This window comes from Cyprinodon tularosa, unplaced genomic scaffold, assembly GCF_016077235.1.
Source record: "Cyprinodon tularosa strain WSP-4 unplaced genomic scaffold, ASM1607723v1 ctg1369, whole genome shotgun sequence".
Lineage (NCBI taxonomy): Eukaryota > Metazoa > Chordata > Actinopteri > Cyprinodontiformes > Cyprinodontidae > Cyprinodon > Cyprinodon tularosa.
The window spans coordinates 88,566-115,859 of NW_024038188.1; the positions used below are offsets into that span (position 1 = coordinate 88,566).

Consider the following 27,294-nt stretch of genomic DNA (forward strand, 5'->3'; position numbering starts at 1 on the left):
GTGATCATTTCATTAATTATGCTATGACTTCCACCTTCCCTGGAAAATATAAATGATTTAAGATTTTTTTTAAATCCTTCTGCCCAATGGGAAGGGTAACAAACATGCTGTTGTAGTAAGATATGGCGTTGATGCTTAAGAAGTCAGGAAAAGGTGCAGTGGATTGCACTTTTTAACCTCTTAAAACCCTTAAATGGGGGTAATAATTCAGAATGCATAAAATTCCACCGCTAAAATTTTCACCAGCAGGTGGAGCCATTGCGCGCGGCTCCAAGCTGACACCAAAAGTTCCAAACCCCACAGCTCTGGAACGGTTATACAGGTGCTGGTCATAAAATTAGAATATCATGAAAAAGTAGATTGATTTCAGTAATTCCATTTAAAAAGTGAAACTTGTATATTATATTCATACATTACATACAAACTCATATATTTCAGATGTTTATTTTGTTTAATTTTGATGATTACAAATGACAACAAATGAAAATCTCAAATTCATCATATCAGAAAATTAGAATATTGTGAAAAGGTTCAAAATTGATGGCCCCTGGTGCCACACTCTAATCAGCTAATTAACTCAAACCACCTGCAAAAGCCTTTAAATGGTCTTTCAGTCTAGTTCTATAGGCTACACAATCATGGGGAAGACTGCTGACTTGACAGTTGTCCAAAAGACGACCATCGACACCTTGCACAAGGAGGGCAAGACACAAAAGGTCATCGCTAAAGAGGCTGGCTGTTCACAGAGCTCAGTGTCCAAGCACATTAATAGAGAGGCGAAGGGAAGGAAAAGATGTGGTCGAAAAAAGTGTACAAGCAAGAGAGATAACCGCACCCTGGAGAGGATTGTGAAACAAAACCCATTCAAAAATGTGGGGGAGATTCACAAAGAGTGGACTGCAGCTGGAGTGAGTGCTTCAAGAACCACCACACACAGACGTATGAAAGACATGGGTTTCTGCTGTCGCATTCCTTGTGTCAAGCCACTCTTGAACCACAGACAGCGTCAGAAGCGTCTTTCCTGGGCTAAAGAGAAACAGGACTGGACTGCTGGTGAGTGGTCCAAAGTCATGTTCTCTGATGAAAGTAAATTTTGCATTTCCTTTGGAAATCAAGGTCCCAGAGTCTGGAGGAAAAGAAGAGAGGCACTTCATCCACGTTGCTTGAAGTCCAGTGTAAAGTTTCCACAGTCAGTGATGGTTTGGGGTGCCATGTCATCTGCTGGTGTTGGTCCATTGTGTTTTCTGAGGTCCAGGGTCAACGCAGCCACATACCAGGACGTTTTAGAGCACTTCATGCTTCCTGCAGCTGACCAACTTTTTGGAGATGCAGATTTCATTTTCCAACAGGACTTGGCACCTGCACACAGTGCCAAAGCTACCAGTACCTGGTTGAAGGACCATGGTATCCCTGTTCTTAATTGGCCAGCAAACTCTCCTGACCTTAACCCCATAGAAAATCTATGGGGTATTGTGAAGAAGAAGATGCAATACACCAGACCCAACAATTCAGAAGAGCTAAAAGCCACTATTAGAGCAACCTGGGCTATCATAACACCTGAGCAGTGCCACAGACTGATCGACTCCATGCCACGCCGCATTGCTGCAGTAATACAGGCCAAAGGAGGCCCAACTAAATACTGAGTGCTGTACATGCTCATACTTTTCATGTTCATACTTTTCAGTTGGCCAACATTTCTATAAATCCTTTGTTTTTATTGGTCTTCAGTAATATTCTAATTTTCTGATATGATGAATTTGAGATTTTCATTTGTTGTCATTTGTAATCATCAAAATTAAACAAAATAAACATCTGAAATATATGAGTTTGTATGTAATGTATGAATATAATATACAAGTTTCACTTTTTAAATGGAATTACTGAAATCAATCTACTTTTTCATGATATTCTAATTTTATGACCAGCACCTGTAGCTAGAGGTCTGAAACTTTCTGCATTTGTGGCTGACATGATATAGAACAAATATAATGCAATAAAACCTGCATTTTCTCAAGAATGTCTTTATGACTGCTGTTAAAAAAGACCTATCATTTCTGAGAATAAAAAAACAACAACTCTGAGTCATGTTTGAACTGATGCAGGTTTTAATTCCTATATTAGGAAACTAGAGGGTGTTAGCTTTCAAATAATGTATTGCACATGTAATTTGGGCTTACAGTTCCTAACTTATTTGCTTTTCCATTTGGGTATGCAAAATAGGCGAGGATTACCCAAAATGGTTAAGTCAAAATGTCCCATAATCCACTCCCAGTCTCAGCTCCTTCTGTAAGCAAATGGAACATCTTCCCTGTCTGTGCATGACTTCTCTTGCTTCCTGCAGTCCAAAAATGTGGCTACATGTAAATGTTTACTCCAACTTGCTCACACCAGCTTTGTCCATATACTTCCACGGTACGTATAACATAATTTCATAAAACAAATCCGATGGAGGGTTAGTCTGTGCTACTGCGACTAAGCGCATCGCCAGGAGGAAACCTATGCAGAACATGCAAGCTCCACACAGATAGGTCTCTGTTAAGACAAGGACTCTAATCCTTTATAAAGCTCCCTATTGAAGAACTGCAGCAAAGAGGTGTGTTTTGTTTGTTATGTTTCCAACAAATAAACAAGTTTTATGGCTTACCATAGCTTGTGTAAACATTTGCAGTTCGCTCTGCTCAACTAGGACATGAAACTGGAATCATTCACTTTGGTAAGAGCAGACCAAAATTCAGCTTCCATCTGAATCTCATGTGAAACAAAAGATGAGTATTTTTCAGAGTCACACATGCCTACTGTTGAGTGTGGTGGAGGATCTATGATACTGTGGGCTGGTTCCTTTTCCAAAGAAAACTTCCTTACAACAGACAACATCTCTTAAATACCAGGCCGTTTTCAACTGTATCATGCTGCTATAGGCTTAGACGGCCGGAGGACATAGGAACCACTTTTTATCATTCATTAGTTCAACCACTAACGTTACACTACCTCTGCTTCTTCTCATAGAAGCTTAATCTAGTTTGTTCCAGTTTGGCTGTGATGCCTCCCCCAGAGAAAAGTATTAGCTGTGCTGCTGCCATCAACACCTTTATTTATAGATGTCGGAGCTTGGCTTGTTTTTCAGTGCAGTCCAGTTTCTCTGACTGTGACTAACTGTATGTCCTCTCTTTCATCCTCTGACAAGAGAGCTGGCTCAGAGCTCATCTGCCTGGCTGTGTTTCCTGTGGAGCTGGTTTACAGTTGCATTTTGTATCTATGCTTCTATCTCCTTGAACCCCCCTCGGCCGCGGCAGATGGCAGCTTATAGTGAGCTCTAGGGTTTTTTCCTCCTAAAAAGACTCTCCACTGTTGCTATGAGCATTTTTGGTGTGAGAATTGCTTTAGAGTCGATGCAACTAAACTGGTTTTCATTCGATAGAAAACTTTGAACCAATCTTACTGTATGATCTGGTCGAATTGTCTCTGTAAAGTGCCTTGAGATGACATGTGTCAATTGACGCTGTAAAAAATACACTGAATTGAATTAACTCGTGTTAGTATCTGTCAGAAAACTGTAGACCAAGTTATCCATGGGTCCTTTCGCAGGATAACTATACAAATCAGTATAGATATGATTAAACAGACAGGACTTCAACCTTCTTCGACAAGCATCTCAGTTCCAGACCTAAATAGAAAAGCTGTGGGCTGGGAGGGAAACAAGAGAATATCTAAAAACAGCAACACTCAAGGTTTCACCTTTTATTGATTTGTTTTACAGACAAGCTTTCCATAAAAACCAAAGTTTGGAAGGCATGCATGTAGACATGTATAATTATACTGTGTTACTCTTTTCTTCCCATCAGCAGCTTTTAAAAGCACAGTTTGATATATTTTATATATATTTGTTACACACAGTGCAGGATCCCTGACTGCAGCAAGCTTGAAGCTCATTTTCTCTTAAATACTCTTTATAGAATCTGTAATGTTGAAAGCAAACTTCTGCAGTGGCCCGTTCAGACTTCAGTCCGTAGCTCCAAACTGGTCCACCAACATTCCTTCATCAAATCACAGATTTTAAGTTACAGTAAATTCAAAAAACAAATTCAGATTAAAGTAAACATGGTGCAGATGTAAGACAAAGCATCAAGAACATGTAAAACAAAATGTGATCGTTTTAATTTGGCTGACAGTGGAAAAAGTTTTATTTTTATAAGAAAAAAAGAAAAATAGTTCCCTTTATTCAACCAAACTTTTAAGTGCATTTTGTATAAAAATGAATTCCCTTTAAGGTCCATACAGATGGTATAAACAGCTAAAACCTGAAGTCCTGACTGAAAAGGATATCAGCAGCAGCACTTGAAGTATCAGTGTGTGTAGAAAGCCGATATTATAACCAAGATGTCTGATATGAATATACCAGGACCGTTCAAAGAATGGCAGAAGGTGTAAGGCAGAACGTCCTCAGCAGATCGACAGGAACAGGAGAACACGGCCTTCTGATGGAGACGGGGCCCTGGGGACACAAAGGAAAGAGACCAGGCTCACCCAGGAATCTTTAACCTTTCCAAATCTTACCTTTAAACTGCTTTCCTTCTATATTCAGCCTTATAACTGAGACATTTCATTTGGTTATCCTTTAAAATACATCTATTCTAATTAGTTTCCCCTTCTTGACATAAAACTGCTATAAATAGAGCAGTGCTAAGGTGTTTAATATGCAGCAGAAAAGCCTCCAATCTTTCCTTTTGTTTAATAACTGAAGGCCGGGCTTTTTCAGTGGCAAAGAACAGCCAGTCCTCTAACCTTGCAGATGCTGTAATTAAAAAAACAGCTACATTTAAATGTACTCTACTAAAACAAGGTTATGATTGGATTCTAAAAATCACATTACTAGGATTTATGGCTTCTTCCTCAGTTTGATGCCGAGTTTATCTTCTATGTGCTCTAAATAAAGCTCCCCAGTGCTATAAATGTCTCCTGTGATTAATTGGTGTATGTATTAGGATATTAACATATTTATTAGAACTGTCGGAGGTGTGGGTCTCTAGTCAGAAAACTCCCGTGTCAAAAATGACAAGGAGAGAAATGCAAGAACTTTTTCTAAATAAGAAACTAATACAAAAAAAGGGCTAAGCTGAAAAAGAGAAACAATCAGCTTTGATCTTAGTTTTTATTTCAATAATATATCATAATCCCATTGTGAAAGCCTGCTGTAAAGCTGATGAGGGATGGTAACCGTTTTGTTTTTCATTTTCAAAATGAGTTACCAATTAATATTTTCATTAGCCTGTCTTTTTAGATAGCCATTTTCAGTGCACACATTTTAGTTAACTAGTTTCCTTAATTTTGGTTAAATGCAATGGATTTATTTATTTTTCCAGTTTCCTTTGGAGCTTCTGCTGGAGGGCTACAATGAGCTCCAGCTTTCTTCTCGTTATATGGTCGATGCCGCTTCCTCAGTGGGTCACACCACTTGTTTTAATGGGAGGGGAAATTTGTTTAGCTATTCTTTGTTTTGGATCTTTGTGTTAATACCTGAAATAAAGTCTGTTTTTTTGACCTCTGTTTTTGAGCCCAGTTGATCATTTTTGAACAATAAATTAACACCTTTTTAGAAACTATTAAATAGTTTTCTGGATGGTTTGTGCAAATCTCTCACACCCATGTAAACTAAAATGAGAGGAAGCAGATAAAACCCATCCAGGTTTTATCACAAACTAAACTGACCTTACCCTGTTTTACACCAGATATTCTTTCAGATAATTATTTGTAGGTCAGCTGTTGTTATACAATGTGCTCAGATAAAACATTTTATCTTTATCTACAATGTCAAAAACTTTAGACCCAGAAGATTCCACATGTAAATAAGATTCGAAAGGCTCCTGGATCTACAGCACTTCTCGTGGATCACCGTCTCCTGCTCGCCACAAAGAAGCAGATAAACCAGCAGAAAGGTTGTAGAAGGTACTGGAAGCACTTTGCTGGAGATCTAAGTTATAGTTAGATTACTAAACAGATGAGATTATGTTTAATTTGTTCTGCATTTCATTTAACAACCTTTTGTAAAAACAAAAACATTACTGTCTTTAGTTGTGGTTAGTTGTGAGAGTAAAGGGTTTTAAACTTTCTTTTTTGATTTAAAGGCACACTATGCAACATTTTTCAGTTAATTAATGTGTTCCATAACGTTTTGGATGATTAAATGAGTCATTTCAGGTTGAACAAAGGTATTCTCGGCCGCCCTGGTGGTCTGTGGGGGAAATACCGCACTTGCAATTGCAGGAGCCCTCGGCCCGCACCCACAGGCTCAGAAGTCTCGTGAGAGTCAGTCTTGCTTTACGGCGAGAACTGCTAGACGCCCCCAGTTAAAAGCATTCTCGTTGCTAGCACAGTGGCGATCTTTGTGCAGTTATGCTACGTTCACGCAGCAAAAGCAGCAAAATCGCGTCTGCTGCTGGTAGGTGTTTTTCATCTAAATAATCCAAACTGCATATTCTGTCGGCAGATTTCTGCATTTTAAGTTAATTTAGGCGTCAATAAACTGTTTAAGAGGAGTGATCATCAGCGCTGTGTCTCTCTCCCTGCGTCAGATGCTTAAACGCGCCGCTTCAGCTGCTCAGACGTGCTGCGCCTGCTGCTTAAAACGCGCCACGGGACTTTTTGCTGCGCCTTGACGCGCGTCAACCATTGACTTTGCATGTAAACTCGCTGCTTCTGTCGCGCCAGCTACGTCCAGTGTGAACGCAGCATTAGTCATTCGCTGCTAAGCTCAAAACAACCGCGCCTGGCTTGACGGAGAAACCAGGAGAACAGCTGTGCATATTTACGACAGTGCACTTTTACTTTCGCCCTCTGGGGGGAGCCTTGCTGGAAAATCAACACCGGTTGCATAGTGTACCTTTAAAAATACATCAAAATCAATAGTAATGTCTGCTTCAGTCCAAGTTTTTTTTCATTATTAAGAGCCATAAACATAGAAGAAAATAATGTTTATCAGGAGCTGTGAAAAGGGAAATGTTATTTCTGGGTATTTTTCATTTTTTTAACTTATCTTATATCTCTGTATTCAAACTGACAAAATATTAGAGGTGTCCTAAATCTGGCCCCAGGAACTATCTAAGGTCCCTAGAATAGTTTAGTGTGGCCCTGGCCCTCAAATCAAAGACCGCACAAATTTTGCTCCATTAAATGGAGCTGATTCACAAAAAGACTTTCTGTAACAGACTGCTTTTCAGTTTCATTAACAGAAAATGTTAAGTCATTTTTGTTCTTTTATAAGGCAGTTTTGTACTGTTTATATTAATTTTGTGATCAATATTAAAGGTGTTACACTTAGAACAGACCTTAGTGCATCAACTCATTACATGTGGCTAAACAAAAAAATTGTAGAACAAAATAGAGAACATACAACCCAAACAGTTAGAGAAACTGACATGTTTATATATATATATATATATATATATATATAAAACAAATGTCCAGGACTCTTATTAGACGTACGATTTGTTCTTTCCTATATAATATTACTCATATTACTTTTGTTCATTAAAATGTTGCAGGTTTGATTTATTGATGGTCAAGTAAAAAAAATCGATAATCTTTGAATTTTCCGAGAGAAATTAACCGATTCTGGCCAACTAGAGAAAACATTGCTTTCAGATGCTTTGCTCTGGAGGTGGAACAGTGATGCACTCTCACCACTAGAGGGCTCCCTCTGCTTTATGCTGCTACAGACTGGGTCCTGTATTGTGGTGACCTTCCACCCAGAGCTTTCATCACTTTGTGTGCAACCTAAGTACCAGGCATCCATGCAAACATGGAGGTAGTATTTTCACTTCTTTTAACAAACTAAACATAATTTCCCTTTGCTATGGATGTTTTTAATATTCCCATCCCCTTCACAGAGCTAAAATCCACAGCAGTGATGGTCTGTGGCTAAATAAAATTCTTACCTGTTAGGAAACTTTCTGAATCAGGGCTTTTTCTGGATCATGTTTATCCTCCAGATCTTCATCTGAGTCTGAATACAAGGCAGAGAAAAATCATTTAAAAACCTAAAGAGTGAATTCAGATCTACAAACCAGCTGCAGGTCAGTCTCAGATACAACAACAACTAAAATATGTAGAATATTAAGTTTCACATTAAAGCTTTTTTAAATTAATTATTGAAGAGGAATCTACATTCATGACGCCAATGGATAACTTAGCGTCCTCTGCTAATATTTTCTCTGGAAAGAGGAGGAGGTATTAAAATGTTAGTGAAGGATATGTTGAGTATTGTTAGAGTGAGAAAACTGACCTGCCAGGGACTCTGGTGGAGAGTAAAACTGTCCGTCAGATAAAGGACCGGGCCCCATGGGAGGAGCGTTCTCAGTGGCGTCCACGAATAACTGATATCCTGTAGACAAGAGAGGGCACACATCCATCTCACCATGGAGCTTAAACTGAGTTCATGTGATGATCTTTACTTTTCATCGAACGTTAATTGTTTGTCTGTGGTTTAAGTTCAGACTCACTGTGCTCATCCTCCATCTCCTGAGGGAGCACCTTAAAGTCCAGCAGCCATGTTTCTATCCAGGCCAAGACGAAGGAGATGATGGGAAGCAGGTATCCGAATGCACCCTGAGAGAGCAGCTACCCTCACAAACAAAGAGAGAAAAAAGATTTTCTGCTAAAGTAAACATTTATGTGACTTAAGAGTGAAACAAACCCAACAGGCTGCAGAAATATCACATTTTCAATTGCTTTGTTTTTTTTACATTCATCATGGAACCAGATGAATCTGAAAAATATATAAAAAAAACTCATTCTGAACTTTAAAAAACTCTAAAAAAACAAAAACAAAACATAGCAATAAAATAAGGTCTTGATTTCAATAGTTTAAAGCAGCACTCAGTAGTCATGCTCCTATTGCACTGTTGTAAACAGCTGTTAGATGCTGCAGCTCACAGAGAGCTGTCACTCTGCTGTTTTCACATCGTAAGCGTCTTGAACAGCAGGAGCAGCCAGTCTATTTGCAAAGTCTATGGTTGATGTGCATCAAGGCGCGTCCAAAGTTCCAGCAGCGCATTTCGAGCAGCTGGAGCAGCGTGTTATAAAGCAGCTGAAACGAGTTGGAAAATCTAAAATTTTGCTGCTCGACAAGACAGAACAACTAATCAGAGAGAGACTTCACTATGTGTTGGTGTTCTAATAGGATATGCAGGCATCGATGCAGGTCAGCAGGTCCTCCCACTGGGCTCAGATGAGATGAAAACCACCCTTATCAGCATTTGGCTCTTAAAGTAGGCGGTGAAACGCTCCATCAACTGAACGTCTCTGAAGTATCTGGTGAATCCAGACATGGAGCTGAGGCACCTGATGACAGGGTTCTCTAGCTTTATTTAGTAAAAAAAAAAAGCCAAGCGGTTTTATTTTTATATTGTACAAGATACGTGCAAAGAGAAGGTTAGCTCCTCCCAATGCGATTCAGCCCCTGGACAATATGCTTTGCCGATGTGCATCAAAGTTGCTGCTGACGCACGTCTGACCTTCATGTGGACAAGAATCAAAAATGAAGCATCAGACGCTTCTTTGTTTCCTCAAAACATGTTTGGTTTGAAAGCAGCTTTGCAGCAAGAAGATGCAGATAACGACCAAATGGTGGGTAGTATTTTACATTAGCTAATGTTAACTATGGTGTATCAGTCTTTTAGCTGGAGAAATACTTTTATAGAAGTCTGCCGCTTGATTTCACTGATTTCTAATTGCTCCCATAAGGTGATTCAGCCTCCCCATGTTACGTAGCTATATTGCTAAAAATCAAGCACTCTAAAATAACAATAGTAACACTAAGATTAGCAGTCAAAGGAGGAGGATGATGCCTCCACCCATCCTCACCACCTTCTACAGATGCACCAAAGAGAGCGTTCTGACCAGGTGTCTCACTGTGTGGCGTGGAGGCTGCAGCACCTCAGACTGGGAAAACATGAGGAGAGTGGTGAAAACTGCGGAGAGGATCATAGGGGCTCCTCTTTAAAAGACATTTCATCCTAGCATTGTGTGTCCCGAGCCCGTAATATTATAAATGACCCCTCACACCCCCACCATGGACTGTTCTCCCTGCTGCCCTCTGGGAAGAGGCTTCGAAGCATCTGATGCAGGTCCAGCAGGTTTAAAAAAAAACAACAACAAAAAATTCGTTGAATGTTGGAAACTGTAAATCGTATACCGGTCTTATGTTTACAAATGATCACCATGTTTACATTTTATCACTGATGCACTTTAAAAATGTAAATGTCTTGAGAGCTGTACTGAACGAAATTTCTTTTTTTATACACTCTGTGTGTGCAAAATGATAATAAAGTCCGTCTAAGTCAAAGAACACGATTACCAGGTCTGCATCAGTTTTTATATACCTGTTTTTTTGCAGTCTTGTCTCAATCTAATTCTCATCTTTTCCTTTTCCTGTTCTGACAGTTAATTTCTTTGCCCTTTTTGCCGTCTCCAACATCTCATAAATAAAAGCTATCACCTGGGGGTAGCACAGTGAGGCGTGTTGCTACCATAACCAGTGGCTTTATATTGGGCTGCTTGTCACACGGCCAGAATGAGAACAGAGTCATGAGTCACTGCCGCTGGGTTCACAGGCACAGAAACTTTCAATGTGGTTTTCTAACCAGAGTCAGTAGGGAGTGTGAGAGACCATAAACACTTTGATTACCATCACAGGGACTTAGAGGAAGATTTATTAAAGCAAAATGTTACTTAGTGCTGCTTTAAAGGGTTTGCAGAAACAAACTCATTTTTTCTTTTGTATTTTACAGTAAATCCTGTTCAGAGATCACTTTAACTCAAACATCACTAAAATATAATGCTACTTTATGACATGATAGTTTTATCCTCCAATGGCTGAAAAAAATATAAAGAAGTAGCATTTTCCAGCTGGGAAAAGGATACAGAAACAGATGCTATACTCAACCCGATCCTGCCATATTTAACATTATTATATCTCATCCATGTTATTTTAAAGAGAGATTAACATGAATCTTAGGAAAGGTCAGAAGAGATCAAAATATCCCATAAATGTTTATCTCTGCGGCAGCGCATCTCTTACCTTTGATAAAATGACTTTAGCGATCAGGAAAGCACAGCTGGTTGCAGTAGTTATCTGTACAATGAGAAAAACAAACACAGGGCCAAACACTGCATGTTAATAGCATGAACTTAATAATTCAACATTTACCTCTGACAGAAGCATTCAATCCAAATTACTTTAGATGGGTTAAAAAAATTAACAAAAACATCGTCATTAAATGAATACCTGAGAACATCTTGGCTGCTTCTTGTTAAATATATGAAAGTCTTTACTGCTAGAGCAGCTAAAACAGTGATTGGGACATTAAAGGGGTCATAGAATGATTATATAGGGTATTTGGTGCTGGTCCTTAATGTCTCTGAATAGGGTGTCTAACATTGGTTGGGCTGAAAATGGCATATTTGCTGTTCTACGAGCCCTAATGAAAGCCTGGTTAAGAGCCCCAGAATGAAACGACAGGTTTTCTTCCTTTTATGGTATGCTCATGAATATTTAGACGAGCTGTGCACTGATTGGTTGGTTTACAACGAGCAAAGCTGCTGAGCAAAGACGCATCATAGCAACAAGCACTCACTCACTGAAACATCAAATTGTTGATATGGTAGGGTGACCAAACATGTCCTACTTTTCATACGTAAGAAAATGTCCAGGGGGAAATTCAAAGTCGTCTCGGCCTGTCAATCACCCACACTAAAATTGTGACGACAGTTCGTGTCACCTCAGGGTGCAGCTTTGATTCTCCTACCGTATTTTCACGACCATAAGGCGCACCGTACTAAAAGGCGCACTCTCAGTTATGTGTCCCATTACTGTGTTTAACACACACATAAGGCGCACCGGACTATAGGGCGCGTTTTTTTATATACAGGTGCATGTCCTCTACTACCTTTAAATACCTACTACGTATTTAAAAATACAGCGGGGGCAAAACTGAGTATGACTGTGCTTTATTCATGTATTTATTACAAAGTATTAATCAAACCTGGGTGCTGGCCGTGAGACAGACACATCGCAGATGACAGTGCGCTGTGATCACTCCTAAATTAACTTAAAATCCTGAAACCTGCCGACGGAATATGTTCGCTTTTATTACCGGTATCCTGGTGCCTGCAGCTAAAATTATTTAGATGAAAAACACCTGCCAGCCACCGAGGTGAACCCAGAAGCTGCCCAGCCTAGAGGCTGCTGATGAAAGGATTTCTGCTGTTGGCGCACCGCTGGTATGTGGGGGTCTGAGCGCCTCCGACAGAAATAGATAATCTGGATGAACTGACTGCAATTATTAAGTTTTCAGGTGGACTTTCTCACTTAAAAGCATATTAAAACTACTTTATTCCCACTGATCACAGCAAATATAGCTGCAAGATTTAGATTATTTAGATGAAAAAACACCTGCCAGCCACCGCGGTGAAGAGGAGGAGACCCGCCCAGAGGCTGCTGATGAATTAAGTTTTCAGGTAGAAAAATAGAGCGGGAGCAAAACTGAGTATGATTGTGCTTTATTCATGTAGGCTATTTATTACAAAGTATTAATCAAACCCATCAAAGTCATCATCCTCTGTTTCTGAATTAAACAGCTGCACTAAATCAGACATGCCAGTTTCCCCTTCTTCGCTGTCAGAGTCACTTTCCGTGCAGCGCGGCTCCCTAGAAATAATGCCGGCTTTTGTGAAAGCTTGAACAACAGAGCCAGCAGACACGTTAGTCCAAGCATCAACAATCCATCCGCAAACGGTGGCGTAACTTGCCCGGCGCTGCCTTCCACTTATCCTGAAACTGTGGTCTCCGTCTGTCATCCATTGCTCCCACACCGCTCGCAGCCTTACTTTGAACGGCCGCTTCACACCGATGTCGAGCGGTGGAAGTTCCTTTGTCAGACCCCCGGGATAACGGCGAGAACAGCGTTTATTTTTTTTCACCATGTTTTTCACATCAGCTGTGAGATGAGCTGTGCACTGATTGGTTGGTTTACAACGAGCAAAGCTGCTGAGCAAAGACGCATCATAGCACATGGAGTCACATATTAAAAGCGATGGTGATGCGTGGAAAAAAACACCTGGTCTCCTCACATAGCCTACACCTCCCTCAGCCGCGCTTTCATCATCTCCTCATCCATCCAGCCTTTTTCATTTAATATCATATGTCATCAGAACGCTGTGTCTGTCTCGCTGTCAGCTCCCAGATCAGCTTCTCTGATTCGTTGATGCGGCGCTTCCAGCAGCAAAACTTCAATTTTTTCCATCTCGAGCAGCAGACCTTTCTCGGGACCTTTTGCTGCGTCTATACGCTCGTCAACCGTTGACTTTGCATGAAACCTCGCTGCTTCTGCTGCACCTGCTGCGTCCGTTTCACAGCGAGCACAGCATTAATTTGTTTCACCATGTTTTTCACATCAGCTGTGAGATGGGCACGCATGGAGTCAGATTAACAGCGATGGTGATGAGTGAAAAAAAAAACACCTGGTCTCCTTACATTCAGCCACTCTTTCATCATCTCCTCAATGAGGTGGTCTCAAAAGTCGCAGTTGCAACACACATAGGGCGCACCGCACCATAGGGCGCACCGCACATTTTGAGGAGAAAAAAAGACGTTTATGTGCGCCTTATAGTTGTGAAAATACGGTACGTTGCATGTACAACTTTTAACGAGAGGCAATAGGCAAACATTCTTGCACCCTAGGGAGGATATATGTCATCAATCTGACGAAAAAACAAGACAGCCTCACTCGAGATTAAAGATTAAATATTTACCTTACACATCTAAAAAATAGATATCAATATATTTCAAAATATTAACATTTTATAATTTCATTTTAATTAGTTTTTCTTATCAAGTTCATTTGGTGGGTGCGATGGCGCCCTAGCGCCCTCTATCGGCCATCTTGATAAACTGACTGCTCAGTTGATGTTTTGAGCTGGACTTTTTCACTTAAAAACATAAAACTACTTTTTCCCACTTATCACAGCCAATATAGCAAAGCCGCTCTCTGCCATTGAAAGCAGGAGCAGCAGACGCATCTGTACACGTTTTACTGGACATGCTTCAGGAGCCTCAAACAACGGCATAAATATCAGTAAGCAGAGACTGCAGTTTCTTAGGACCCCACAACCTCTTAGGGGCCCCGTTACTGAAATCTGGAAGGTCCCCTACGCAATTGTGGACTAGGACGTACTTCATATGGGGCCCACCCAGATAATGTTGCTTACGGGCCAATTGTTGTGTCGTTACGCCATTGGCCTCAAAGGTGCACTTGAGTAGCATCTGACCTTAATATGTTCAAGCATCAAAAATGAAGCAGCAGAAGTTTTTTGCTAAACGTAGCAATGCTAACCATAATGCACAGTCCAATGTTTGGAGAAACCTAAACACCTACAACCAATTATCCAGCATAGCAGTAGAGGGATGATGATTGGGGTTTGTTCTGAACCCTGGCACCTTGCAGTCACTGAGTCAGCCAATAATTCCTCTATAAACTAACATAACCAGGAGGCCATCTCCTGAAACTAGGCCCAAACTGAATCATCAACACAAGGAAGATCCCAAACACAGCAGCAGATCAGAAGCAGCAGATCAGAAAGCATATTATCAAAAACAGCATTCTACAAGCTATTGCATCTGTGCAAGTATCATCACCTCAATGACAGAATTGGAAATGTTCCATATATGTAGATGTTAAAAAAAAATGAAAAGCATAAGTAAATGTGGATAAGGAAAGAAAAAAAAGGTCACACGCTTAAAAAGAGAAATACTTACAGCGACCGCCCACCAGTGACGCAGCTTGCAGATGGCGTAAGCGAGTATGAGGGCTGCAAACCTGAAGACGGCCAGCAGCTGATGAAAGAAACAAAGAAACTTAAAGTCAGGAATTCAGATTAAAAAGGCTTTCTGAATGCAAAGCCTGAAAGGGTCTTACAAAAATGTCGAAGAAAGAGGCATGATAGTCATAGTGCAGAACTTCTTTTTCCAGCTGCGCCTGAACGCCTCCACTCACCTGTTAAACACAAAGACATTTTGGGGGTTTTAAGGAGGCCTGAGTCAGAGCCTCGCCGTCGAACAATGAAACGGAAAAGTTGATTTAATGAACAATAAGACATGGTGGGTGTGAAGCTTGACAGAACCTTTTAGTTTTTCTTAAAGGGGAACACCATTTTTTCTTGTTTTTTTTTACATTTGGCCCTTGATTTTAAGTTATTACATCATGTTCTACTCACCCATATTAATTTTGTGTCATTTGGAGTCGTTCTAAAGATATTCAGTTAGGTTATATCCAAGTAACGTCTTCCTATGAGAAAACGACTTGAAGGCACAAACTGAACTGTTCATAATTTATTCTTTATGGTACACCAGCATTCAAAACATGTAGGCAAATCACGGTACCCCAGACATCCGTGGCTATATTTTTTATATTTATATTTTTTTAAAACAAAGCGGAGTGTGTACATTCGCGCGCCGGACTGGAGTCGTAACAGGCAGCCCAGGCCACAGGCTACACTCTACCCCTACTATTCATTCGGCTATATTTATATAAAAAAATATAAACATAAAAAATCTAACCACGGATGTCTGGGTGACAATGATTCGCCTTCATGTTATGAATTCTGGCGTACCATAAAGAATAAATTATGAACAGTTTAGTTTGTGCCTTCAAGTCGTTGCCCATAGGAAGACGTTACTTGGATTACAAAACCGAATATCTTCGGAACAGCTTCAAATGACAACAAACTCATATGGGTGAGTAGAACATGATGAAATAACGTAAAATCAAGGGCCCAACGTAAAAAAAAAAAAATCGGCGTTCCCCTTTAAAGGCACACAACAAAACCAAGAACCTGCTTGACTTATTCTAAGTTCCACTCAGTAGATATGTAGATTCAATATTTAAAATCCTCAAAATTTGAAGAGCATTCCGAATGATTTCTTCCTCATTATGTGGCGATATAAAATATAGGATCAAAAATTGAAACAGGCTTAACTAAAACATATGCAAACAGTCATTTGAAGATAAGCTGCTCCATTAATGACTACATGTCACCAATCATTGGATGCTGGTTTGTAAACAGTTAAAATGTTTTTATCTAGACACAAACTCTGAGTTTCCTACAGGACCGTATCTTTTATCTCCAATGATAAGACCATTGGTGTCTAGCTGGGGGTTTGCTCTGGATCTGCCGCCATAGACACTTTAAAGATACAAAGAGCATGAGAGGCTGTTCTTGTATGGTAATAAAAATTGATAATTGAACTTTATTGATCCCACACTGGAGAAATTCACATCTGAATTTGACCCATCCCCTTTGGGAGCAGTGGGCTGCCACTATGCGGCACCCAGGGAGCAGTGTGGGGTTGAGGGCCTTGCTCAGGGACCCAGAGTGCAGGCGTTGGGGATCGACCTAGGTACTTGTAACCTTCTCAGAGCACAAGCACACTGCTCTTACTACGAGGCCATCACTCCCCCATTGAATGAATGGTGGGCAGGGTAACCTGCCCCTTATCCAGTTAAAATACACAAATATAAATGAAATGGGAATGATATAGTGCACTTAAATTCTGAAAAAAACATGTAACCTTGTTGACAAAAATGCATGTGAAAACCATCGCTGTAGTCTCATCCAGTAGGAGGATGTTTTGCAAGTCAATAACTGGATGCAATCAACTGTTTTCCAAACCAATCTGGCAGTATTGTCTCTTTAAAGTGCCTTTAGATGACATGTGTAGTGAATTGGTGCTATATAAATAAACTGAATTGAGTTGTATGCAGACATTTGAGCCATTATGTATAAGTTAGGCCATAATTTAGAGGAAAATCACAATAAAGGTTTAGTCATTCCAAACTGGAGGAAAAGAGTTTATATTAACTTTTAAAAGGTTGAAATTAAGAGATTTGTGTTCAACTGTGGATATATAAATCTGATCATAACTTTAAATTTTCTCTTAGCAGAACAAAAACTAAAAATCTGAGTAATTATAAAGAGGAGGAAGTGACCTAAAAGGTTGAAAAGTTCAAAAAGCTTTTTATAGATTAGCTTTATTCACTCCCAATGATTCACTGCTTACATCCAACCAAATACGTTAAAGAAAAGGAGGTTTGCAGCCTGCAGAGATATTGTAAGGTTGAGGTTGAACCTGTTGCAACTGAATAATTCTGGGAATAGCAGCTACAAAAAGAAACAACCGTTTCCTCCTACTGAGCACAAACCTGACCTTGAACTGCTCCACCACAGCAGCCTGACCTCCTGCTAGCCAACCGCAACATGACTCAGACACAGTTTGTTAAGTAAAAGCAATAAATCCAACAAAGGAGACAGTATGTCAGCATATGCTCATGAAGTAAACGTTTAACCGAGTAGTAAAAATGTTATGAAAGGACATTTTTCTTAAAATAAAATGGATATTCTAATTTTGATCACAAGCTTTTGTAGCTTAATCTCTTAAGAGTTCTTGTATTATTTATGACTGGAGATAAAAATAATGTGAAATAAAGTAATTTAGTGTTGAACAGATGAAATGTGGCTGAATTTAAAATCATTCTTTTAGTTCTTACTCTTATTAGTTTTACCCAGTGACTCTACCTACTTATTCTCATGTTGAAGAGCCAATAAAATGTTTCATGTATGGTTACCATATAGAGTAAATCCTTAGCTGATTCAGACAACCTTAAACCAGCTTAATAAAATATAATTTAAAAGCAACTTTGGGAGATAAAATGGACAGAAATGTGCCTTAATGACAGTTTATGTACAAACATTCTTTTCACCGTTAACAATAATGGAGGCGTGCAGTTTAACCTCCACTTGTCTTACGTTTAGCTCAATAATCCAGAGCAGAGTGATGAACAACAGGTCAAAGGTGACAAAGAGGCAGAACGTCCTCCGCACATCTGAGATGCACTTCTTCTCTCCGGGTTCGTACGACTCCACCCTTACAGATTGCTGCGTGCTGCTGACAGACCCCATCCCTCTGGCGGTCAGCCGTGAATCCACGCTGCTGCATCGGCTTTCCATCCCTGGTCCCCCCCGTGGACAGGACAGGCCCCGCCCACTGCTCAGAACGAGGTCTCAGAGTCGCCAGTGGTGGGTCATGTGGGTGTTTACAGTCGGTTTGTGGGGGTTAAACACATCACAGAATCTGAAAGAAAAACGACAGAAAGATATTTGTTTTCTTCTCTCTCAAAAGCATATTCATCAATCCTTAATGGTTCAGGGGAGATGTGGCGTACCACAGAGATGCGTCCTTGGTCTCCCCCTATACTCTATAAAACTAAGTTAATTTTTTCCTGCAAAAATGTGCATTTTGTACATTTCCATGTTTTATATAAATGGCTCTGAAGAGCACGCAATAACAAAACATACATTCTTATCAGGGAGGAGGTCCAGGGAACGAGTCAGGACACGATGGAGGAACTATGTCTCTCAGCTAGCCAGGGAGCGCCTTGGACTTCCCCCCAGCAGAGCTGGAGGAGGTGTTTATTTTCCTTCATTTATTCAGGTATGTCCGTTGATGTATTTTTTTCCACTACGCACCTTCGACGCATCATTGTTTTGTTTTTGGTGTTTATTTTAGTTTAGTTAAGGGCTCAGCAGCACCTTATGGTAACTGCTCCTTTGCTACAGGGGTAGAGGGCAGGAGACATGTTGATCTGCACATTGCATATAGAGCAAGCTCTGCAAAGGACCATGAACGACGGTTACTAAAGTGAAAAACGGCATGTTGCTGTTACACACATGCGCAGTGGAGATTATTTTACTCTAAAGATCTTCATGGGTGTGTACAGGGACGCTGATCGGAATGTCGATCAAAAAGAAAAACACCTCTCTCAATTAGAATAAAAATTCAATCGACCGAATCAGATTAGAATCCTCAGTCTGACATGAAATATTTCTGAACTGATCAGGCCTTTAGCCCCATTATTTGTGTCCATGTAAACATAGCTACTGGCAGTGATTGGCCCAAAAGGTTGTGCAACAAAATGGGTATGCCAGGCCTGTTTGATGAGTTTATTTCTGTTATAATGGTCGAAAAGCATTGCCCGACTTTTATTTGTTCAATTTTATAGAATTTTTTTAATCTATTTTTACATTTGCCAGTTCAAAGTTATTTCTAAGGCCATTGTGGGTCTTTCTTTTATTAAACAAAGGAGTACTAATAATTTTGTCCAAGTTTGTACTTCTGAATATTCACTTGAAGAGTGAAATCACACTATCAAGTGTTTTACATTATTCAAAACATACTTTATAGTTGTACACTATTAGCACATTTCTGATTTTAAAGGTTACATGTTAAATAGAACAAGACAATAAATATGCAATAGACACACAGGGCTAATTTGGGCTATTTTGAACTTTATAGTTAAGTCACTTGATAAACTGTACAGGGATATTTCCTGCGTTGCTATATAAACCCTGAAGGAATCTGTTTCTTTGGCTCAGAAGGCTTTTCTGGTAACATAGGTTAGCTTAGGGAAGTGAAACAAACTGTACATTTGAATAAACTGTCATTAACTTTTACAAAGAGGAAAAATGGCACATGATTCAAACTTCAGCCGCTTTTTCTCATGACATGTTTTATCTAAACAATTTTCACAAAAGAAGCTTTAGCATTTTTGTTTGATTTAGAAAACTAAGAGCCTTTCAATCCAGTTAAACCAGAGAACATGCAGAAAACTTGTATAAAAGTAAAAACCACAACTTAGTGTTAAAGTAATTTAAAAAACACTGCTAAAAGAAATACCTTATGATGTTTCTTGATGTCCCTGAGCAGATATTCTCTGACTCACAGTTTGTACAAAGTCACTTTGTAGTTTCCCTTCACTCCCCCTTGAGCGCTTACAGTTAAAAGGCATGAGGTCTGAACCAGATTAACCCTGAAAAGGCCAACAATACTTATCTTTAATGATAAAATATTATCATTATTATGATATTTCATAATCCAAATTGGCTAAATCCTGCTTCATTCAGTCAGTAATTACCCATTTTATTTTTTAATAAGCATCATCAGGCAATTGTGTTTATTTCCAGCTAGAACTTTAATTTCCACGCTGGTTCAGAATGACTAAACACAAAAATATGATGTCAGCCTGCTTCCTTGTAATGTATTTACTTTACAGATTTCTTGCAAATAGCTTGAATGTTTGAGAGACAGATGTTCAGAGATAGATCATTTGAAAATAGAACCTGTGGCCGACAGATTTCCCAGAATCTCATGATCTAAGAAAATACTCCCCTTGCATGGGAAGTCAAATTTATTTAATCATGTGTTTAGCGAAATGAAAATATGACCTGTGGACTTCTCACATGGGTCTGTATTTAATCTGTTGTTACTTGTTAGTTGTCTAATAAAACATGCTCTGAGCCTTATTGAGAGTCCAAATCTTTAACTTCACCCAACATACAAAACGTTTCATTGGTATGGACATTTAATAAAGACAACAGCAATGTTGTTTTGTTCCTCTCTGTAGGATCACTTGAAATTTGCATTATGTAAGTGACAGTAGTTAATAAAACATTAACCACCATAACGTAGCAGAAACAGATACAATATTTTGACTCCTTTACAGACACCTCTAGGCTGCAGCGACCAGCAAACAGAATGAATTACGTCATCTATAATAACCTATTAACACAGTGGAAACATCAGTCATGTACCCTCGGGTCCCAGAACAACTCAGTCTGATGCAGTTTCAAAACAAAAAAGGCAGTTTCTTGTCAAACCAGTTGTAATTAAAGTTGTTATAAGTTTTTTTTTAAAGCTAAAGCATCAGTTTACTGCAGCATCCCCTGAAAAACTGTTTGTTAAAATGTTCGACAATTCCTCCAAAAGGAGGTGTAGCAACAGCAGCGCCGCTGAGGATGAGTCAACATTTATTGTCTTGCATAGAATTATGAAGAACATACATTTCTCATTTTGATTTAGCAGTTTGGACCTAATGTGAAATTTTATTGTTAAAAAAAAAACATTTTTAATGGATATTAATATTTTAGATAACATTTGTCATTTTTTATATAAATAAAAATCTAAATGGGTCATTTTCAGCTTTACAGAAAGCACCATAGGAAGCAAACACTTCCATGAGCTGAGCTGTGCTGATTTCTGAGAGATCAAATAAAATTATCTATTCATTCAGCCTGGCACAACATGGAGCCTCATCTCTGCCTATTAGAAATAGTAAAAAATAGAAAATGTGAGCAGCGACTCAAAGGTTTATAAAATCATTGGAGATGCATAAAAAGGCTCCTTGAGGTGCTTAGACTGAATGACACCTGCTTCTATGTTTACTTCTGCCTGTGCAGAATACAATATGGATAATTTATCATCAACGTATTCTACTCATGGAAACACACAGAAAAAAAAAACTGAATGTAAATCAAACTGCCAAGAAGGCCTAGAGAAAAAAAATAGCATCCTGGTTATAATCTCATTTATTTCCATGTTAGGCTACATTCACACAGCAGGTCAAATACCCAATTATGATTTTTTTTTTCTGAAATCCAATCTTTTCGGTATTTCCTTCCATACTAGTAATTAAATGCACATGCGATCAGTCTCAAACCCAACTTACTAAAACATCAAAACAACCTGCATGAGCAGACAGAGAATGTAGATTTCACACACAGCAGTGCACCGTTTACAGATGCAATGATGAATGTGACTGTCACTAGTAGTTTTTAATTACATTTCAGTGAAATAATACTTATAAATAAAGAAAATAGACTGTCTGTTTGTCTCTGTGTTGTTATTAAACAAGCAAAAACAGCTGAGAGAATGACCGCATCATTAACAAAGACAGAGGCTAAGAAAAAAAAGGCTTGACCATTAAAACAGCCCTTCCAAAGCAATCAGTGAGATTTCTGCTGAACAGAAGTCTGTGTGGACGTATAGTTGGAGCCCCAGAATAAAATGCAGAACGCCTATTCAGACCACAGATGCTTTGAAAAGAATCAGATATGAATTTGACTCACTGCCACTAAAGAAGCCGTTTGTAGTTCTGTGTTTGGGCATTGTTATGGTCCATCTCATTTGGTTTCGATAAATTGGTTTGTTTTGGTTTGTATGTGAATTGACTCTCTTGTCCATATTTTTGCTCCAACACTGGTGGCGCTGTAGGGAAATCTATACTAGTGTCAAGGTAAGGGCAGTGTTTGAGGGTTTGGGAGGTCACAAAGTTTTTTACCGCTCTCTGTCACATACTTCCTCATATCCACGTATTGATCTATATTACCTTTTCCTCTGCAGGCTGCCATAGACCACCAATGAATTTGGATCGCATTCAATACTAAGTTTGTGGATAATAAATGTGAGCGTTCCCAAACGTATCTCTGAGGCTGGACATTGCCTTATGAGCATCTTAGGACCTGGATTTTCTGAAACCAGAAATAAAAGACTATTTGATGGTCACTACAACAAAGATGTGGCCTCATTTCGCTTTTTTGGAAGGTCTAAAGATTATAAGTTGGGCTTCTTAGAAAGCTTTGAAAACTTTATATGAGAGTCACATATGAGCAGAAACATCAGACTTGGATCGCAGACTTATTTGTGGCATTAGACAAAGATGACTCGATAAAATAAAACAAAAAGGTATATGGAGCAGTAGTGTATTTTTAACACTTGAAACTCTATTATAACATAACATTAAACTTAAAAACCCCATTAGCAGACGCCTAAATTTCCCCTCTAAATCAAAAGCCCTTGTGCATCAAGAACCTGCTTGCAATAAAGCAAGTTGCAATCATACAACTTAATTGGTTTACAGCTATTATTAGATATGTGGGGAAAGTAAAAGCTGTGAAAAAATGACTCTCCAGTTGTTATGGTCCGAGGATAGAAGCTGTCTGCCTGTCTCTTTATTTTATTCTTCAGGCTTCTAAAGCTTTTTGCAAGATTTTAACCATTTTAAGAAAAGATGCAGGGAGGGCAGGAAGGAGTCCGTTATATCTTCTAGGGTGGTCAGCACCTCCTTTAGGGCTGGACTTTGATTAAAGCATAGACAGAAACAGTTGAACAGTTTTGCACCGATATTTAAAAAGCTGCTTTATAATAATTACTGATGTTCTACGTTTAATGAATAAATCATCCATGTAAAGATGATTGAGGAGCAGGTTCTGGATAGATCAAGCAGTTTATTGAATGTCAACAACAAAACCCGCTAGTCGATTTTGGGTATCTCATGTTTATTACAATTTTATCTTAACCCTTTAAAGCCTGAACCATGAATTAATTGAAAGAACATTTAAATTTTTCAAAATAATGTCACAGAACCTTCTGAAAAATGTTGTATAAGTTAAATTAGATCATTTATTTGCATCAAATTTGATACATTCGGCAATTCTGTATAATATTTTATAAATTTTCTGTTCACTACATGTGCCTGAATATTTAAGTCAGTGTTTCAACAACAAGAACATCACACTGATGATGCAGAAATCTCAAAATCTCATGTATCAAATGTGATACACTGGGCTTTAAAGGGTTAAGAGTGCTGTTTCTAAAATGCAAGACTGTCTTTGTAGGGTTACACCTCAGCTATAATTTAGGAGATAAATGATGTTTAAACACAGCCTGTCAGGATGTTAAGCTTTGATCACAGCTGAACTAACAGGAACCTTATAAACATTTATGATGAAGTCAAGGCTGTAATGTAAACACAACCCTACCTTCTGAGTTGGGCTACACAGACCCAGTAACTGTCATTTTTGTTTAAATTGAGTTTTATGTTTTTAATTAAAATATAAAGAGATTTATCTGCATATTTTCAGCAGCTTAAAACAATAGATATGCAGCTGGTTGTAAAAGCTGAGAGGGCCCAACAACAACACCTCGGAATGCTGTTTTAAACGACAGTCTGAGCCACCCTACCAGGAATGCAGACCAACGGCAAAAAGAGTAAAAAGCTAAAACTAGAAAAGCCAAACCATTGCAGCTCCCAGGTCGCTGATACCCGCATCATTGGTTTCATTTGACAACAAGCTAGCAACGAAGCTCCCTTTATCTTCCCTTTAGACCAAATATTTCACTCCATAGTGACTCTTACCTCTTAAAATCTCTCGGTCAAGCTGTTATGTTCTCTGGATAAAACTCCGACGTGTCTATGCGGTGAACATCAGGCTCGCAGAGGCAAATAAATCATCCGTTTCCTCTTCGCTTGCTGCTGAGAAAGGATGGAAGTCATGCTAGCAGGCAGGTTGGAGCAAAGCATTATGGGAAGTGGAGTTTAAACTGGGAACAGCAGCCACTTCGGTGTGTGAGGCTCTCTGGCGGAGACTTTTACTGTGGAAGCGAATTGTTACTATATTTCAAATGAAAAAGCATTTCCAGAAATGCTTTTTCATTTTAAGAATGTGGCTGCATTACTTCACTGATAAATGAAATTAGTAATCAGTCATCCTATAAGCATTTTAATTTTCTTCTTCAAGGTTGCTCATCCTTTTACTTAATTAAAATGAAAAAGACATTTGAGATTTATTTTTTAAAATGAAATATAAAATTTGAAAATTCTTCTTCAAGGCTGCACATTTTATGCCATAATCAAGAGAAAACACAGCGGACATTGCTTTTTCATTTTCATGGTCTGCCTGCAAAGTACTGTCCATAACTCGAAAACGAAAAAGCATTCTGAGCGGCTGGCGAAGCAGCTGCTCTTCCTCAGGTCCTTGCTGACCGGGCTACCCATCTTGTTCGGTAGGGGGTGCTGATTATAGCAGGTAGCCTGCTTCTGTTCCCCCTTATAACTTTAGGAAACAAAGGTCTATCACCTCCAAAGTTTCAGGAGTGAGTTTTCATCATAAAAGATGCGTATAATTTAAAAATGAAAAAGCTGAGACCTTTTTTGTCAGATTTAGACCACTTTGAGGATTTATTTTTGTATTTATCTATTGTGTTTTGTGATTATTATACAGTACCTAATCACCAAAATAACCTTATAAGTGTTATATAAACATTAGATTTACAAACTAACTTTATAGATAAGCTATCCACAGAGGCGTAGCCAGGAAATTTTTATAAGGGTGCCCAGGCAATAACCAATGTACACTGAGGGGTGGCCCATAGTGGATAGACGCCAGAACCTCACGGTCAATCTACACTGCTCCAACAGGAAAATTAACTAGCAAAACACCCACATTTTTAAAATAAAAACAAATTTCACTTTCCTACAGCCTTTGCAAACATGTAGACGCATATATTTAAACATCCATGCTTTCTAAATCAAAGGTATAGTTAATAGAACTGTTTCAGGTTTTGGTTCTGGGGTGAAAATCTTTTCCATTACTTACCTACTTTTATCTACCTTATGTGCCTTAACCTACATAAATTGATTTTTTAAATAGTTTTTATTAAAATAGTAATCTATTATTTCCCGGAAGACTCCTAGATGACATGAAGAGGCTTTAGTTTGATCATTTTACCCCATATATAACACAAAATGTAGTTCTGAAAAGAGCAAGAATTCTGTACTTATCTTTAATGTTAGTATACTGATGTGCATAATTACCCACAAAAAATTAAAATGGTTTGAATATCCCACTTGAGAGTATTGCTGTTGCCACCGTCTGTATTGGACGGAAATAAAAGGTAGGGGTGGCCACAGGGATTGGCCAGTGATTGGCTAAGGGTGGCCATGGCCACCCCTGGCCCCCCATCTAGCTCCGCCCCTGGCTATCCAAAACATAAATATCATTAAAGTCACTGACAGATTGCCCTTTTCTACTAAAGAATAATAAAAAAAAGATTTGTTTTAGTCTACATTTGTAAAACATACCAAATTTCTGTGCATGAGGGAGGAGGAGGCATGGCAACAACTATCTAATTATTCATGTAAACATTAAAAGTGATTTTAAATGTAGCCTTTAATGTGCCCATGCATTCTCATCCTCATACTTTGGACCTTTTGCTTACATTTGGCATCAATTGTAATAAATTCAAAGTATTTCTTTACAACTCTGTCCCATCTGACCACTTTTTAGTAACCAAATATAACTTAACTGAGCTCTCCTTCCTCTAAAGGTTTCACTTTAGCAGATGATTATCTGATAAAGCATTCATACATTTTATAGACTCTGTTCCCTTTTTTAACCCTCTCTGTATTCAAGTCAATTGAGTGTATCTATATGGTGCCTATTCACAAAATGTCATCTCAAGGCATTTTACAGAGACAGATGAATCAAATCATACATTTGGATGTTAAAAGCTGTTTTATCCAAGTAAGAAAATTGACTCTAATGAGAAGTTTCCAGAAGAAGAAACAGTGTCTAACAGACCCTCATAACTTCAAAAGGTAGGTATTAGGAGTAGTGACAACATAACTGACCTTTATGGCCATTACTATAAAAACAGCTACGACAACAAACTCTGAACCACTTTAAAAGTGCAGCAGGTTAGAGACAGGGTAACGTAAACCTTGATAATTTGGCCATTTTTTATTATTAGTATCAGAAAAAAAAACACAATTTGATTGCACTAGGCCTCATTCAACCACTACCTATTGCACATTGACGTCTTTGTCATTTTCTTTTTGTTCCCAGAAAAATTGCAAAATATTTACTCATATTACCAAGATATATAAACCTGGGGCCACCATTGTACATCTTAAAATACAATATGCCAGATTTAAACTGCTTTTTTTTTAAAGGGCTTGAAGTTGTAAACACATGCAGCCAATTGAATGTATATTATTTAAAGTTCTGAAATTATTTATCATAAAAAGACCAGTGTTCTAACAAAGGTTTTTTATTTATCTCTATATTCCCATGTTTATAGCATATATTGTATTTTAATTTACTTCAACGCTGAATAAACAAAGCCATGCTGAGAGAGGGGAGCTTCAACTTCCGCTTCTGCCTGAGCAGTAGGATTACAAAGCCCTCTTTTGGTAAGGTAGCGGTGTTCACCTGTTGCCCCATAGAGGAAACTAGTCCAAAAAAAAATAGTGTGAACAGATTGAAACAGATTATCATTTCAAATTAGATCATTAATAGGAGTCACAAAACCCCGACAGCGAGGATGCGTTGACCAAAACTGGGATATCTGATTTTTCTTTCTAGATATTATATAAAACAAGTCAAGATAAAAAGCTCTAAAGTGTATTTTAATAGGCAACTTTTAAAGGCTTTTTAGTTAAATAACCAAAAGAAAAAGAAAAAAAGAAACTGCAAGTCTTTAAATTCCTTCTCTGAAAAACTGCTCTGAATTAATTTTGTAATATTTAACTATAACAACTTCATGGGATGTAATAATGAACAGTCTGAAAA

General features: G+C 38.6%; 1 protein-coding gene across 1 annotated transcript; it reads right to left on the reverse strand.

The window, feature by feature from the left end:
• Nucleotides 1-3,723: 3,723 nt before the first annotated feature.
• stard3nl (STARD3 N-terminal like) lies at nucleotides 3,724-24,220 on the reverse strand. The gene is made up of 9 exons (XM_038277993.1): nucleotides 24,081-24,220; nucleotides 17,857-18,181; nucleotides 14,970-15,047; nucleotides 14,810-14,887; nucleotides 11,075-11,128; nucleotides 8,496-8,613; nucleotides 8,279-8,377; nucleotides 7,932-7,999; nucleotides 3,724-4,492 (listed from the first exon to the last, which is right to left on the reverse strand). Exons 2-8 carry the CDS (start codon nucleotides 18,055-18,057, stop codon nucleotides 7,935-7,937), a joined length of 693 nt encoding a protein of 230 aa, XP_038133921.1. The 5' UTR covers nucleotides 18,058-18,181; nucleotides 24,081-24,220; the 3' UTR covers nucleotides 3,724-4,492; nucleotides 7,932-7,934.
• Nucleotides 24,221-27,294: the final 3,074 nt, after the last annotated feature.